At 40.6% G+C, this 15934-nt stretch overlaps 1 protein-coding gene across 2 annotated transcripts in view; it reads right to left on the reverse strand.

Moving 5' to 3' along the window:
* Positions 1–818: 818 nt before the first annotated feature.
* Positions 819–15934, reverse strand: part of PRLR (prolactin receptor) — a 31324-nt gene continuing 16208 nt past the window's right edge. For both annotated transcript variants that reach the window (XM_072134744.1, XM_072134752.1), the window contains exons 3-9: positions 15778–15910; positions 13991–14160; positions 13425–13594; positions 13135–13276; positions 12232–12331; positions 11147–11216; positions 819–10332 (exon numbers count right to left, since the gene is read on the reverse strand). In XM_072134744.1, coding sequence (XP_071990845.1) covers positions 9343–10332; positions 11147–11216; positions 12232–12331; positions 13135–13276; positions 13425–13594; positions 13991–14160; positions 15778–15910 — 1775 coding nt within the window. In that variant the 3' untranslated portion in view covers positions 819–9342. The remainder of the gene's footprint in view (positions 10333–11146; positions 11217–12231; positions 12332–13134; positions 13277–13424; positions 13595–13990; positions 14161–15777; positions 15911–15934) is intronic.

Below are 15934 nucleotides of genomic sequence, written 5' to 3' on the forward strand. Positions count from 1 at the left end.
CCACTAGGGGGAGCTCAGGAGATTACTACATACTGTATATACAGCCACCACTAGGAGGAGCTCAGGAGATTACTACATACTGTATATACACCACCACTAGGGGGAGCTCAGGAGATTACTACATACTGTATATACAGACACCACTAGGGGGAGCTCAGGAGATTACTACATACTGTATATATAGCCACCACTAGGGAGAGCTCAGGAGATTACTACATACTGTATATACACCACCACTAGGGGGAGCTCAGGAGATGACTACATACTGTATATACAGCCACCACTAGGAGGAGCTCAGGAGATTACTACATACTGTATATATAGCCACCACTAGGGAGAGCTCAGGAGATTACTACATACTGTATATACACCACCACTAGGGGGAGCTCAGGAGATTACTACATACTGTATATACAGCCACCACTAGGAGGAGCTCAGGAGATTACTACATACTGTATATATAGCCACCACTAGGGAGAGCTCAGGAGATTACTACATACTGTATATACACCACCACTAGGGGGAGCTCAGGAGATTACTACATAGTGTATATACAGCCACCACTAGGAGGAGCTCAGGAGATTACTACATACTGTATATACACCACCACTAGGAGGAGCTCAGGAGATTACTACATACTGTACATACACCACAATTAGGAGGAGCTCAGGGGATTACTACTTATTTATTACTAGTCTTATTTATAGCCAACACTTTAGGGGTTTGAACACTTTTGCAAAGCCCTATATTTCACCCGAACTTCACTTTTATGAATAGAAACGAATCCTGATAAAAAAAAATCCAGCAGACCAAAATAATAATTTTCAACAGTTTTATTTATTTTTTAACAAATAGAAATAAATTTTGGAATTGTCTCTGAAATAAAAGAAACAAAAAAAAAAAAGCTGAACAAAAATAAAAACAGGAAAGACCATTCACCCCGGTGCTGTAGTGGCTCATACATTCACGTCTCATCAGAATGCATGCAAATCTGCAAACAAGCGCGAGTGTAGACATGGGAAGATACACAATCCATACGGTCCACATGTATACGGTGACTAATACTATATATAGATCTATATATATAGCATTAGGTGCTACTACCAGCATCATTAAGCTTTGGCAGCCGTCTCATAACCTCTTGTTACATCAAGTGAAGCGGCAACATTCAGAATTCTGCAGTAAAGTGTCCGCATGGTAACGACATTGTACATCTATGTAGCAACAGGGGAGTCATATATATCTATATATACTATACAATCTGAATAAAGTACCTTTGTTTTCTGTACAAGAGGAGACAAAATTAGATTAAAGTCATTAAAATATTATAATTGTTATCCAGAATAGAAAAAACAGGGATTTTTTTTGTACCCAAAACAGTGTCACACCTGTGCTCAGGTTATGCTTGGTGTCACAGCTCAGTCCTATTGAATTCTGTACAGCTAAGCTGCAATACCAAGCGTGGCCTGTGGATAAGTGTGGCGCTGTTTTTGGAAGAAAGAAGCCTGTTTTTCGAATGGAACCCGTTTAATTAAGAAACAGCCACCACAGGGTGGCAACATTGTTGCAAGGATCTACCAATGTTCGTACCGGCCACCTCCCTGGTTCATGTACTAGTCATATCACAAATAACATTAAAAATACATATATAAAAATACATCTCTTATTTGCCATCATATCCTCCTCCCCCTCCTATATTTTTCTACCTTATTTAAAACTACAAACTAAGTATGATAATTTGGTACTGGAGGACCCAATATTACCTTGTAGAACACATGACCAGCCTATGATATTGCTGGACACGGTGTAATGCTTTAGTTGACCTGCGGGGGCGCTGCAGGGAAATTGAAGAATTTTAATCAATCTATAAACCATAAAACCATTATATTTTCCAATGATATAAGTTACAGGATATTGTGCATCTTGCATATGCGTACGTTTGGCAAGTGGAACGTGTTTTCTTCTACATTAGATCCTCTATACTCATAAAGACAGAAAAACATAGGACATGGTACCGTCAAAATTTGCTGTACAGGGCTGCCCATGCAAGACCACAGGGGCATGTATATCCTGCAGGGGATATTTATGGGTCACACTTTTTTAAGGGATATGTCAGCAGGTATGACCATACAGCCAGTGTTGAGTATTGTCCCTCGAGAGATGTGTAATCATACTTGCATTTGTTGCCAGTAGCAGCAGGACTGTGGATTTATATTCCAGGATTATAACTTCTGGGAATGTGCCCTCACACTGCTGTGCTCTGTGCTTTCCGTATTTAGTTGTTTCATAGCCCTTCCCTTCCGCTCACTGTAGTATACAACCACTAGGCAGATGTAGATTTTACTCAGAGTAGAGAGGAGGGACTGTGAAGGATCTGAATGCAGAGAGCCAAGAGCACAGCAGTGTGAGGACAACCTCCCTTTCCTGCTGGAAAATATAAATTGTTATTTCACAGTCCTGCTGCTACTAAAACATACATATATGATTACAGTTCTCTCCAAGTCCGATACTTTCCACTTTCTGCAGTCTGCAAGGTCCCACCTGCTGATAGGTATCCTTTATGATTATTTGGCCTTTATGTCCGCCCAATCACCATACAAAACATGGGAGAATATTTGGACATGCAGACAGAATCATATCTCCCGGTTTTGTGTAACCATCTCCATATAGAAAAAATAAAATATAATCCAAACAGTAAAATAACATGCAATATGCAAATCCATAAAGTACAGATTGGTGGCTGGGATAGCCTTCACCCCTAGGCATGGGGTCCTAACCCATTCCTAACCCTTCGTCTATACCCAAAAGCATAGTGGCAATCCTGGCAGCCTCCTGGCACTGAGCTCTCCTGGACCTGCAGCCACTGCCCCTGTACTTGGATACAAACATAACACATGACACAAACTCTATAATCCTCCTAATGTATCAGATTTCATAATGTTATGTAACAAATCTAGATGAGGCACGTCCGGCAGGAGAACATGAGGAGGGGTCCATCCAAATAATCCATTGAAATGTTCTCTCCTGATACTTTTAAGGTGAATTTAAGGTTATTATAACTTTGTGGACATGAACTATATGGGACAAAACAACAATACATATAGACTGTAAGAACAATAGGAAAAAAGCAAGGGACAAAGGGGGGTCATTAAAGGGCAACTGGGCCCCAGCCCATAAAGGAGAAGGAAAATAGAAGTGAATCTGTACTTTAACATGCAGGAGGAGTGGGCTGATGATTTTTTGATATATGTGTATTTATAGTTATGTTGTTTTCCCTACCAGCAGCCATCACTAGGGGGAGCTCAGGAGATTACTACAAACACCACTAGGGGAGCTGCAGGGATTACTACATACTGTATATACAGCCACCACTAGGAGGAGCTCAGGAGATTACTACATTACTGTATATACAGCCACCACTAGGAGGAGCTCAGGAGATTACTACATACTGTATATACACCACCACTAGGGGGAGCTCAGGAGATTACTACAAACACCACTAGGGGAGCTGCGGGGATTACTACATACTGTATATACAGCCACCACTAGGGGGAGCTCAGGAGATTACTATATACTGTATATACAGCCACCACTAGGGGGAGCTCAGGAGATTACTACATACTGTATATACACCACCACTAGGAGGAGCTCAGGAGAATACTACATACTGTATATACACCACCACTAGGAGGAGCTCAGGAGATTACTACATACTGTATATACACCACCACTAGGAGGAGCTCAGGAGATTACTACATACTGTATATACAGCCACCACTAGGAGGAGCTCAGGAGATTACTACGTCTGTATACACAGCCACCACTAGGAGGAGCTCAGGAGATTACTACATAATGTATATACAGCCACCACTAGGAGGAGCTCAGAAGATTACTACATACTGTATATACAGCCACCACTAGGGGGAGCTCAGGAGATTACTACATACTGTATATACAGCACCACTAAAGGGAGCTCAGGAGATTACTACATACTGTATATACACCACCACTAGGGGAGCTTAGGTGATTACTACATAATGTATATACACCACCACTAGGAGGAGCTCAGGAGATTACTACATACTGTATATACAGCCACCACTAAGGGGAGCTCAGGATATTTCTACCTACCATATATACACCACCACTAGGAGGAGCTCAGGAGATGCAGACCACTGACGTCTATGATAATACACCATGCAGTAAGCTCCTGTGCACTCTGTACTGATGGCTGCGGGAAATCAGAAGCGACACAACATTTAATGGGGCTTATAATAAAATCTCCTGTCATTTTTTTCAACTAAATTGTGCCCCATAAATAGTATCTCATTTTCCATCAGACGTGTCATGTATTGCAGCTTATCTCTATTCTAGTGAGTAATAATGAACTGCTATACCGCCTCTGGTATGTAGGGCGGCGCCGTTTAAACCCCCCCCCCCCCAAAAAAAAAAAAACATTAATCAACTGTTTTACCCTTAAATTTAAACTACTACACATTAGATTTTTACATAAACATCTGATTAACACTTACAAGGTGCACAACTGGGGCAAGTAAAATATATTCTCTATATCTGTACCATAAATAGATCTTTTATATAGATTTCTCTGTTCTATGTAGTTTTTTTTTTTTTAATAGATAAATATCTGAAAAAAAATAAAGCGTAACATTCTCCTTGCTCTTCACATACAGGGGACGTAACTTTAGGTTTTTGTCACTTTATGGACAAGCGAATAAAGTTTTTGAAAAAAAACTTCCATGTTGTAGACGAATCCCCCTATATATATATATGGACAATGGCTCTTGATTTCACAGGGGTGTGTATACTTTTGCAAGCACGTTTTTACTACACCAGTGCATCTATGATTGAAATATGGATGTTTTGGTATATACCATATATACTCGAGTATAAGCCTAGTTTTTCAGCACAAAAAAATATAGGTTTTACCAGGTTTTTGTGGTAAAATTAGGGGCCTCGGCTTATACTTGGGTCGGCTTATACTCGAGTATATACGGTAATCTGATCTGGGATGTAAATTCAGGCGGTCCCCTACTTAAGGACACCCGATTTACAGACGACCCCTAGTTACAGACGGACCTCTTTGCTCCCTGTGACCTCTGGTGACCTCTCTGGATGTTACTATAGTCCCAGACTGCAATGATCAGCTGTAAGGTTTCTTTAATGAAGCTTTATTGATAATCCTTGGTCCCATTACAGCAAAAAATTTTGAAACTCCAATTGTTACAGGGGCAAATTTTTTTTTTGCCTGGATCTACAATTATAAAATATACAGTTCCGACTTACATACAAATTCAACTTAAGAACAAACCTAGCTTGTATGTAACCCGGGGACTGCTTGTATAGGCAGTTTGGGCGGACGCCTGGGGCCCATGACCGCCTGAACCAATCGCCAAGCTTGATACTGTCCTGTAGAGATAATAAAGACTAGGACCTCCAGCCTTAAAATCCTCATATTTTCAACACATTCTTATAACAAGGTCCTTCCAGAACCTTTAAAAGGTCCTCAAACTGCAGAACTAAATTTTTATACAGCTCAGGGCCCATGGACGCCTGAATCCGCCCCTGTTTACAAAAAGGGGGGGGGGAAAGATGGCAGAATCAGTCGATGCAGGTCTGCATGGGAGCTGTGTACACAAAACGAGAGTAAAACCACTTCCAAAGTTTCCTATTGTGGATGCACGGGGGCAATTAAAATTGTTTGCAATAGTCTACACACCCTTTACATGATGCAAGGTCGTACAGTAAGGCTACAGTGGGCTAAGATTTGGCAGTGGTGAACAACACAACCTGATACATTGTAATAATCCGTACAATCCAATAATCCAGCATTTGTTTCCAGTGTTGCATTGCAGTAAAATTATGGAATTTGGTGGGAAAAATTCAGAAATTGGGCAGATGGAAATTTCACGGTAATTTTTACAAGGGTCTAAAATAATCCAGAACATTTGAAGCTTTGGAATTTAATTTCATTGATGCCGAATTAAAGGAATTTTTCTAATTTTTTCCATCACAAAGGTACTGGATTACCGAAAATGTGATATATGTAAAGCGGAGGACCCCTAGGGGGGGTTATTCTCCTAGACAAGAATTAACTGGATAGATAGAGGCACTTAGAAAACAAATAGATAGACGATCTTTAAGACTTCACAGTATTTGCAGAATATGATAAAGACCTATTAAAACTGGTGAGTTAAAGGGGTTGTCATATTGGGGCATATAGACATTATAAGGAGGGGAAAGCTAGACAATCCCTCTAAGAAAAAAAAAAAAACCTGAGTATCCTTCCCCTTATAAAACATAAAAATCTGGATAATAAAATATCATTTAGATGATAAAAATCTGGGATTGTGCTGGGATTTCCTGCTGTGATAGAGGGATAGAGAGCACACAATGGTAAAATACCTGATAACGATGCAGAGCACTTATGATATGATTATTGTACAAATCTAAGTCACATTAGGGGGAAAGGAGGGTTCACCCTAAAATCTGGAACTAGCTTTTTATTAAAGTGCATGACATAAAGGGGAGGTGCCAAATTAAGAAGTACTACGAGCATCTTATTCCTGCTCCTTGATATCGCACTGGAGGGATAGGATGTGTAGTCGCGGTTCAAAATGGACACTTGTGTTGCATGAAAGTGACTTGTAATACTATGACTTAATTTTTGTCATGTGACAAATAGAATTGGTTTTGCAGCAGTAAGAATGTAAGTGGAGAATTCACAGAGAGTCTACTTTTTATCATCAGGTTGTAGATCTCAATTCCTGTGCCCTGATACAGAGCACCAAATCTCCTGCATAGACATCAATTTAAAACGTAACATTCTGCCATCAATATTGTATCAAACTGTATGCAGTGAGCTCTGGAGCTCCCCCTAGTGGTAGCTGCAGGCAGATGGAATCATATCATTTGAAGGGAAACAGTCAACAGGTTTAACCTTGAAGACTGCAGCCTGTGTTAGGTAGTGTCCACGGAGAGATGTGTAATCATACCATTGTGTATGTTGTTAGTAGCAGCAGGACTGTGAAATAGGGAAATTTATATTGAGTAGGGGAGTGTCCTCACACTGCTGTAAACTCTCTAATGAGCTGCTTCACCGCCTCTGCACTAAGTAGAAACTGTAGCTTGCCATTTGTAAGACATTACTGCAGAAGGAGAGTCTATAGAACTGTTCAATGCACAGAGCTCAGAGCACAGCAGTGTGAGGACACACCTCCAGAGCTATAATCTTGGTATATTAATCCATATATCCCAGTACTGCTGCTACTAATGACAGACATACACAGATGTATGATTACGCATCTCTCCAGAAACAGTGCCCAACACTACAGTTTTACCTGGTCATGTCAGTGCAGAGGGTTTGGAGTTCTGTATCCAAAAAAATACAAGTCCTAATGGACAGATCTCTGGGATCACAGCTGTAGAAGTTTGGTAGAGATAAAGTAAAAGTTATTTGAATGTATTCCATTCATTGACATAACCTTCCTGCTGCAATATTGCCAAATCACTAGTGATTTCCAAGGTCTGGGATCATCCCGACTACATAAGATCAGAGTGATGAGATGTTTTATGTATGCTAAGTATAAAAAACAAAAATAAAAAAAAATTACAGCAATACATTTCCTGTGCAAAGAAAGGTTCTCTGTGATTAATTAGTATGGACAAGTCCCTGCAGTACCTTCTTATGGCCAGCAGATGTCACTGCTGCCAAAGCTGACTAAAGTCAGGAGTAGTACACAACTTATGGCATGCTGCAAAAGGCAGATCAGCGATAGCCGCAGATTCCCAATCTCTTCAGCATGCAGACTATAAGCTGAAAAAATTTATAAAAACAAAAGTACATAAACATAATCCTTGAGTTGGCTGTCTCGTAGGACACCAAAAAGAAGTGATTTACACTTAATATCACACATCTTATAAAAATATTCTGTTAATACATCTAGCTGGTAGTGTCAACGTATATCGTGAATTATAAGGTTAAGAATATATTGAGAGCACTTGAAAGAACATAGGTAGAGCCTGAGTATCGTAGACATTCGAGAACATCTCAAAGTAGTACACACTGCTGCACTTAAAGGGAAGTCATTGCAACTAAACAATCCCTTTAAGCTCCAGAATTGGAATGTGGAAAATGCTCATTAATACGAACGGATCACTGATAACCAATCAAATAACATCATTCAACAGACTTCAGCAGACAGTTATTCCTCCCGACTCCCGATGGACATGCATGCTCATCTCAACTAAGTGTGCATGTGTTCTAAAGTGGAAGAGAGGTCCAGCTTCTGCCATACATTTTGGCAAAAATTATTCCTCTAAATTACCCATACACATCCATGTTCAGATTAGCCAAGTGTGCATGTCTTTTAAATTGTCAAGAGTGATTCCTCCCAGTTACCCATGCACATGCATACTCAGCTCAACTAAGTTAATGAGCGTTCTATTATGAAGGATCAAGGTAGGCTTCTGCCATAAACTTTAGAAAAACTCCTGATTCTACATACCCAGGTCATCCAAGAGTGCATGTCTTCTAGATTTCGGGAGCTTTCCATACACTCCTGAAGGAAACGTATCTTAGTCTGAATACAAAAGAATTTCCCAAGTTTGATGGTAAGGAGAAAGTCGTGAACCCTTATACACATTAGATGGTTGTCTGGTCCCCCCAATTTCGGTGGGTTCATCCAACATTCATGTAATGTGTATGGCCACCTTCCGCTTATCTCTTGAAGGGGCAAAAAGTTCTGGCCCAAAATTATGGATTAAGCCTAAGCCACCCCTCCAAGCCCTAATCTTCTGCCAGTCTGTGGAAGCAAACGTCTGATCCGATTTCTGTAGGACAGTTCCGAACTTCATTTATAGAGTGTGTACACCGCGAAACGTAAAGTGACATAACGTACAAGGTAGACAAAGAAAAACAAAAACAACGCACAAAAAAGGCAGAAAACCAAAATCTCCTCACAGATAATTTGTTCCGCCTTGGACGAGACAACTCGGCGGTCAATGTACCGTATAACAGCTAGATGTACATCTCAAGACCTGGAGTGTTACCTGATCCAATGACCAGCAGACAACTTGATGAGTAGCTCCTGTCTACTGCCTACAGCAGGGGTGGCCCTTTAAAGGGGCTTGCCCCGTACCAAAACTGATGACATCACTGATTTCTGAAGGGATAAAGTGACTGTGTGTTGGCGCATGTTCTCAGCCAACCAATGACTGGTTGAGCCACATCATGACCATCTCCACCATGTGTGAGAGTCTGGTCCGTTTATACCATTTAGCCATATATCATGACCACCAGATGGAGGTCCACTTCCAACTGGATCAGGGCATAAAGCTGAAGGGGTCCATGTAACCCATTCCAGGATTCTTAATTTCACTTTCATTGACAACAGGTTTGATGAATCCCATGAGCTTTTCTGCTTGGCTTTGCTGGGGCTTCTGAGCGAGGTCCTTCATGACGTCTCCACTGCTTTGTGGACTTACTTGAAGCTCCACATTTTGCATTAACACCAACGCATTATCGGCCTCAACTCTTTCGACCTTTGAATATTCCTGGTTTGGAACCAAAATAGAATATTGGTCTGTTCTCGGGTGCTTTTCTTTGTGTTTTGGTATTAATGCTAGTGCACTATTTTGGTTCACTTTGTGGACCTCCACATAGTCCATTGTTTGAGGAGCCACGAAGGGCATCTTCTCGTTAAGCAACAAGTTCAACATATCGGCCTCAACGCCCTTGGAATGCAAATCTCCAAAGTCTTTTTGTTTATTCGAGTTCTCGTCATCGAGGTTCTCGATCGTTCGGAAGTACATGGGTGGTCTCTTGTCTTCCGTTGGCATGTCAAATTTAGAGTTGGCATTCATGAACCCAAGTGCCAACTTACAGACATCTGTAACGTTGTGATAACTGGATTTTGGTGACTGATTGCTGGATGCTTTGCCATCAGGCCAAATATTAGATGTTGTAAATGTGGGGTCCATGGCTTTGTTTTGTTGGGGCCAAGGAGACTGTACTGCCAGATGGTCAGCAACAACATTCTGAGAGCTTTCAAAACTTTGTGATGGGACTCTTTGGTCTTTAGTTCCTTCAGAGGGAGCAAAAGGACTGTCACAGCTTCCACGGCCTGAGTCATCGTCTGTATCCACAGGGGAAACTTTCATATGTTGGCACTGGGCTTCTCTTTCCGGACTGGACATGAGGTGCTCCTTGCTGTCATCTACCTCTAGAAATTCCACCAGAAGGTCTTCATAGTCTGAGGTTGGAGGAAATCCCTGGCATCCAAGAGCACCCAACAAGTCTTCAGATTTTCCACTCTGATGGAGAGAAGAGGAACATTATCAAACAAGTTCAAGTACTTAAGGAGCCCAAACACCTTCTTTAGTTGTGTGATGAAAACTCACTTGAGCAACAGCTATGCCTCCTGACCCACTATACAAATACAAGCTCAGCCATGTTCCCAATGATGAAGGAGAACAAAGGATGTTGAAATTAAGAATGACATTATGAGGGAACGTCGACAAATCCATACACATCAGATGGTTGTCTGGTATCACCAAGATTCACATTGATTTAACCATAAATGACCACCTTAGGATCATAATCTATATGAAGGCTCAAGTGTCCACAGTCTAACCTTATTTAATGTTCGGTGAAGATTTCAGGTAGACCAAAAGTGGCAAAAGTTTGGTGGAAACTCTTAAGCAAAAAAGTAAGATGGAACACCTTTGCTGTTGGACAGAGATTCACCCAAAGGAGTAATTGGTCCTCTCCAATGAATTTTATGGGAAGCCTTTAAACATAGTCACTTGCATGACGTTTTTGTTGAGTAGGATCACTAAATCTACCTAAACCTGGGGTTTGGACCTGAAGGCTCCTTTTCCACCCTGTGTGTATATTTAATTTTAAGAACATGAACTGAAGAAGGTTTTGGAGCTGCAAATCAGCTTCTCCATGTGCCCTTCCTACAATCCAGCCCTATCCATCAAAGAGGTTTCAGCTGACAACAAACTAAGAAGACCCCCAAACCCTTCCCCAAATCTGTACTGGCTCCTTCTACACCTGCAGAAATATCAGCAAAAGAGGATGGTGCAAAAAGTCAGAAGCTCGTGTACAAAAAGCAGCATTTACCTTCAGAAGTTTGGTATCAAACCCCATGATTTTTGGTCCAGGGACAGGAGGACATATACAGGACATCCAACTAAAGGACCCAAATAAAAAAAAGGTTTTTTAAAATGATGATACAAGATAATTAATAAAAGAATAGTAGATCTTCAAGAGTAAAACAGAATCTGTGGCGACCTCCCCATTTAGCAATTATATTCTGTGTTGTGCAGAGGCTAAGGAAGTGCAGGATGAGATATTCCATGATATGTAGTCCGGGAAATGAGGGAAATACACCACATAAGACGGCAGATGCCCATCCTTACTCTTCCTCCTGGTCAAGGTCGCACACCCTATATTTGCCCCTGCATGCTACTTGTAGGAATTTAAAGGACCAGTGCACCCGCACCTAGTGGTGCCCGAGTGTTATACAAACTGGTCACTAGTCTCTTGCCCTCTGTGTCCTGACACTAGCTTTGCTGTATGACTCTGAATGCCTGACCTCTGGCTTGTACCTGGCACTCTGCCACTCTGCTGATGTATATCTTATAAGCTGTCACACCAGGAATTTTATATTTGAGACTACGGTCCGAAAATAAAGACCTGGAGTTTTAACTTTCAAGTATTGGTGTCTGAGTTTCCTGTAGGATCCAAGATCTCAAAGTGTTACTCTCTGCCACTCTCCTGTTCTGACCTTGGTCTGTCTTTGACTATTCTTTGTCTGATGCTTTGGAGAAGTTGTCTCTAGCATTGGAACTACTCTGTAGAGGCATTGTTATCTTATCCAGATCCTCAGATACATGGGTTAAAGCGAAACACCCTGGGGTTAGCCCAAAGCCATGCCAGTCTGGGTGCACAGTGACCCTAACGAACTGGGCCGCACCCAGATTCTAATGGTTCTGCTCATCACTAAACACAGTCTAAAGATGAATGAAAGACATCTTAAATGACAGAGCAGGGAGCAAAAGTCATGTTGCTCTGCCTTTCAGGGTACAGCTGTGCAATAGGGGGGCCCAGACATCACTCTGCTTGGGGCCCCAGAAATATCAAGTCCACCCCTGACTATATTATCTATATAGACATGCAGGATACATTGATATGCAGGGACTTACTTGCATCTCTTCAACGCCATTGTCCAAATCATTGTCAAGCATATGATGACGGACAACATACCGACAGATATCCAAAGGGTCAGATCCATCTTCTCTGCCACTGGGGAAGGATGAATACATCAGAATTTGTATGGGTTAAGAAACTATAAGACATAGTGTATCCGATATATCATAAATCTAGGAACTAGGCATATACAGTATATAGGATTGCTGCAGATAGAGGAGAACTGTACATGGCTAATTCTAGCAGTCTCGTTGAACTTAATTGGGCAATGCAAAGGACCTTCATAGTCCTGACCAGAGCTCTCTCTTTTATTTTATTACAATGTGAGAGTCTGGAATCCAGGCTGTTTATCTCACAGAGTATTGTCTAGACTGGATACAATTTTCTCCACTCAGAGGCAGTGACCCTGTACACAGCTAGTCCTGCTCTCAGCTGAGAAGTGGAGACTATTGTATCCCGTCTAGACAATGCTCTGTGAGCTAAACACATCAGGAACAGCTGAATATATATCTCTCTGCTGTTAGTTACAATGTATCAGTCTGGAGTCCAGGCTGTGTAACTCACAGAGCATTGTGTAGACGGGCTACAATTGTTTCCACATCTCATCTGAGAGCAGCACTAGCTATGTACAGGGTCACTGCTTCCGAATAGAGACAATTGTATCCAGTCTAGACAATGCTCTGTGAGCTAAACAGCCTGGACTCCAGACTGATACATTATAACAAACCAGCAGAGAGATCTGTGCAGCTTCTGCTGATGTGTTTAGCTCACAGAGCATTGTCTAGACTGGATTCCATCGTCTTCACTTCTTATCTAGGTGAGGAATCTTCAAATCTGGAGCACTACCTTACATTACAGGCTTGGGGGTAAGATACTATAAGATATTGTTTTCTCCATACCTCCAGGGATCTGAACATAACCCTCCTCGCTCCATTCTCCCCATTTTCCTGTGTCCGCCTTACATCGCACCTGGACGACATAACTTTTTCCTGGGGTTAGGCTGAATACCTTTAACTTGGTGTGTTGTTCAACAATATGTTCCTAGAATGGGAGAAAGACTTGAAGAAATCATAAAAATTTAAATATCAGTCATAGCAAAATAGTCATAACACAGAGAACCATCAATCCCGGACGAACCACCAAGATTTGGATGTTTCGGCAGGACTAAGCTCAATTTGTCATGACCTACCTCCCAGACATCCTTTTTCTCCTCTTTAAGGCGCACTTCATACTGTAGAGTCATCCATCCCATCTTCACATCGGCCTTCTCCGGTGGTTTCCATGTTACCAACAAATAGGGCAAGGTGGATACGTTTTGGTCATAGGACAGGGACAGGTTTCGGGGAGGGTAAGGTTGTACTAAAATGGAACGAGAAAGTTGGTAAGACAAATTTTTTTTAAAAAATTATTATTTATTTTTCAGTGTTTTTTTTCTTTAAGACCAGTGTGTACATGGTTGAGTATTTGCTACACGAGGTTTACTACTACTACTACTACTACTACTACTGGTAAAGTCATTCTGAAAATTCTGCTGAGATGTATTTATAGGATCCGTGTTATAAATATCCACATACTATAGGATTGTACAGCTCAGCATTAAGCTGTGGCCTATTTACAGAAGGTATAGAGGCAAGATGAGGCTCCAGAACAGATGTTACATCTACAGAAGACGCCAGGGCTGATAAAGGGCATACGCAGTAGATACATGGCGTATGGTCGTATTAGTGTAGCTGTATTATGCTGCACATCTCTTACCTATATCAACTATTTCAAAGTCAAAAACTTTAGATGTGTTCCACCCGAGAGCATTGGAGGCATTCACAATGACAAAATAATACATCCAGATGGAGGAATGCGCTTTACTGAAGAAGCAAGAATTAGGACCTGCGGTATGATAATCCGGGCAGGCTATCTGTGTTTTATTTCTGCAAACAAAATAAATAAAATCTTAACATTAGACGTATTGACAAAAGCAGAACAAAGAAAGTGTAAAAAGTATATAACTACTATAATACTGCCCCCTATGTACAAGAATATAACTACTATAATACTGCCCCCTATGTACAAGAATATAACTACTATAATACTGCCCCCTATGTACAGGAATATAACTACTATAATACTGCCCCCTATGTACAAGAATATAACTACTATAATACTGCCCCCTATGTACAAGAATATAACTACTATAATACTGCCCCCTATGTACAGGAATATAACTACTATAATACTGCCCCCTATGTACAAGAATATAACTACTATAATACTGCCCCCTATGTACAAGAATATAACTACTATAATACTGCCCCCTATGTATAAGAATATAACTACTATAATACTGCCCCCTATGTACAAGAATATAACTACTATAATACTGCCCCCTATGTACAGGAATATAACTACTATAATACTGCCTCCTATGTACAGGAATATAACTACTATAATACTGCCCCCTATGTACAAGAATATAACTACTATAATACTGCCCCCTATGTACAGGAATATAACTACTATAATACTGCCCCCTATGTACAAGAATATAACTACTATAATACTGCCTCCTATGTACAGGAATATAACTACTATAATACTGCCCCCTATGTACAAGAATATAACTACTATAATACTTCCCCCTATGTACAAGAATATAACTACTATAATACTGCCCCCTATGTACAAGAATATAACTACTATAATACTGCTCCCTATGTACAGGAATATAACTACTATAATACTGCTCCCTATGTACAGGATATAACTGCTATAATACTGCCCCCTATGTACAAGAATATAACTACTATAATACTGCCCCCTATGTGCATGAATTTAAGTACTAAAATACTGCCCCCTATGTACAAGAATATAACTACTATAATGCTGCCCCCTATGTACAAGAATATAACTACTATAATACTGTCTCCTATGTACAAGAATAGAACTACTATAATACTGCCCCCTATGTACAAGAATATAACTACTATAATACTGCCCCCTATGTACAGGAATATAACTACTATAATACTGCCCCCTATGTACAGGAATATAACTACTATAATACTGCCCCCTATGTACAAGAATATAACTACTATAATACTGCCCCCTATGTACAAGAATATAATTACTATAATACTGCCCCCTATGTACAAGAATATAACTACTATAATACTGCCCCCTATGTACAAGAATATAACTCCTGTAATACTGCCCCCTATGTACAAGAATATAACTACTATAATACTGCCCCCTATGTACAGGAATATAACTACTATAATACTGCTCCCTATGTACAAGAATATAACTACTATAATACTGCCCCCTATGTACAGGAATATAACTACTATAATACTGCTCCCTATGTACAAGAATATAACTACTATAATACTGCCCCCTATGTACAAGAATATAACTACTATAATACTGCCCCCTATGTACAGGAATATAACTACTATAATACTGCCCCCTACATACAAGAATATAACTACTATAATACTGCCCCCTATGTACAAGAATAGAACTACTATAATACTGCTTATAATACTTACTTTTCTGTCCAGTATAGTAGGGTGTAATTGGTCGGGAGTCCACCATCAGGCCCAGGTTTCCACCAACAGGTAAAGGTCTCCTTCTCATAGGACCGGCAGTGGGTGACACTTGGTTCTCCTGGAGGTGACTGTGCTGTAGGTAATGAGGTTATCATCA

Source organism: Engystomops pustulosus, chromosome 1 (assembly GCF_040894005.1).
Source record: "Engystomops pustulosus chromosome 1, aEngPut4.maternal, whole genome shotgun sequence".
Classification (NCBI taxonomy): domain Eukaryota; kingdom Metazoa; phylum Chordata; class Amphibia; order Anura; family Leptodactylidae; genus Engystomops; species Engystomops pustulosus.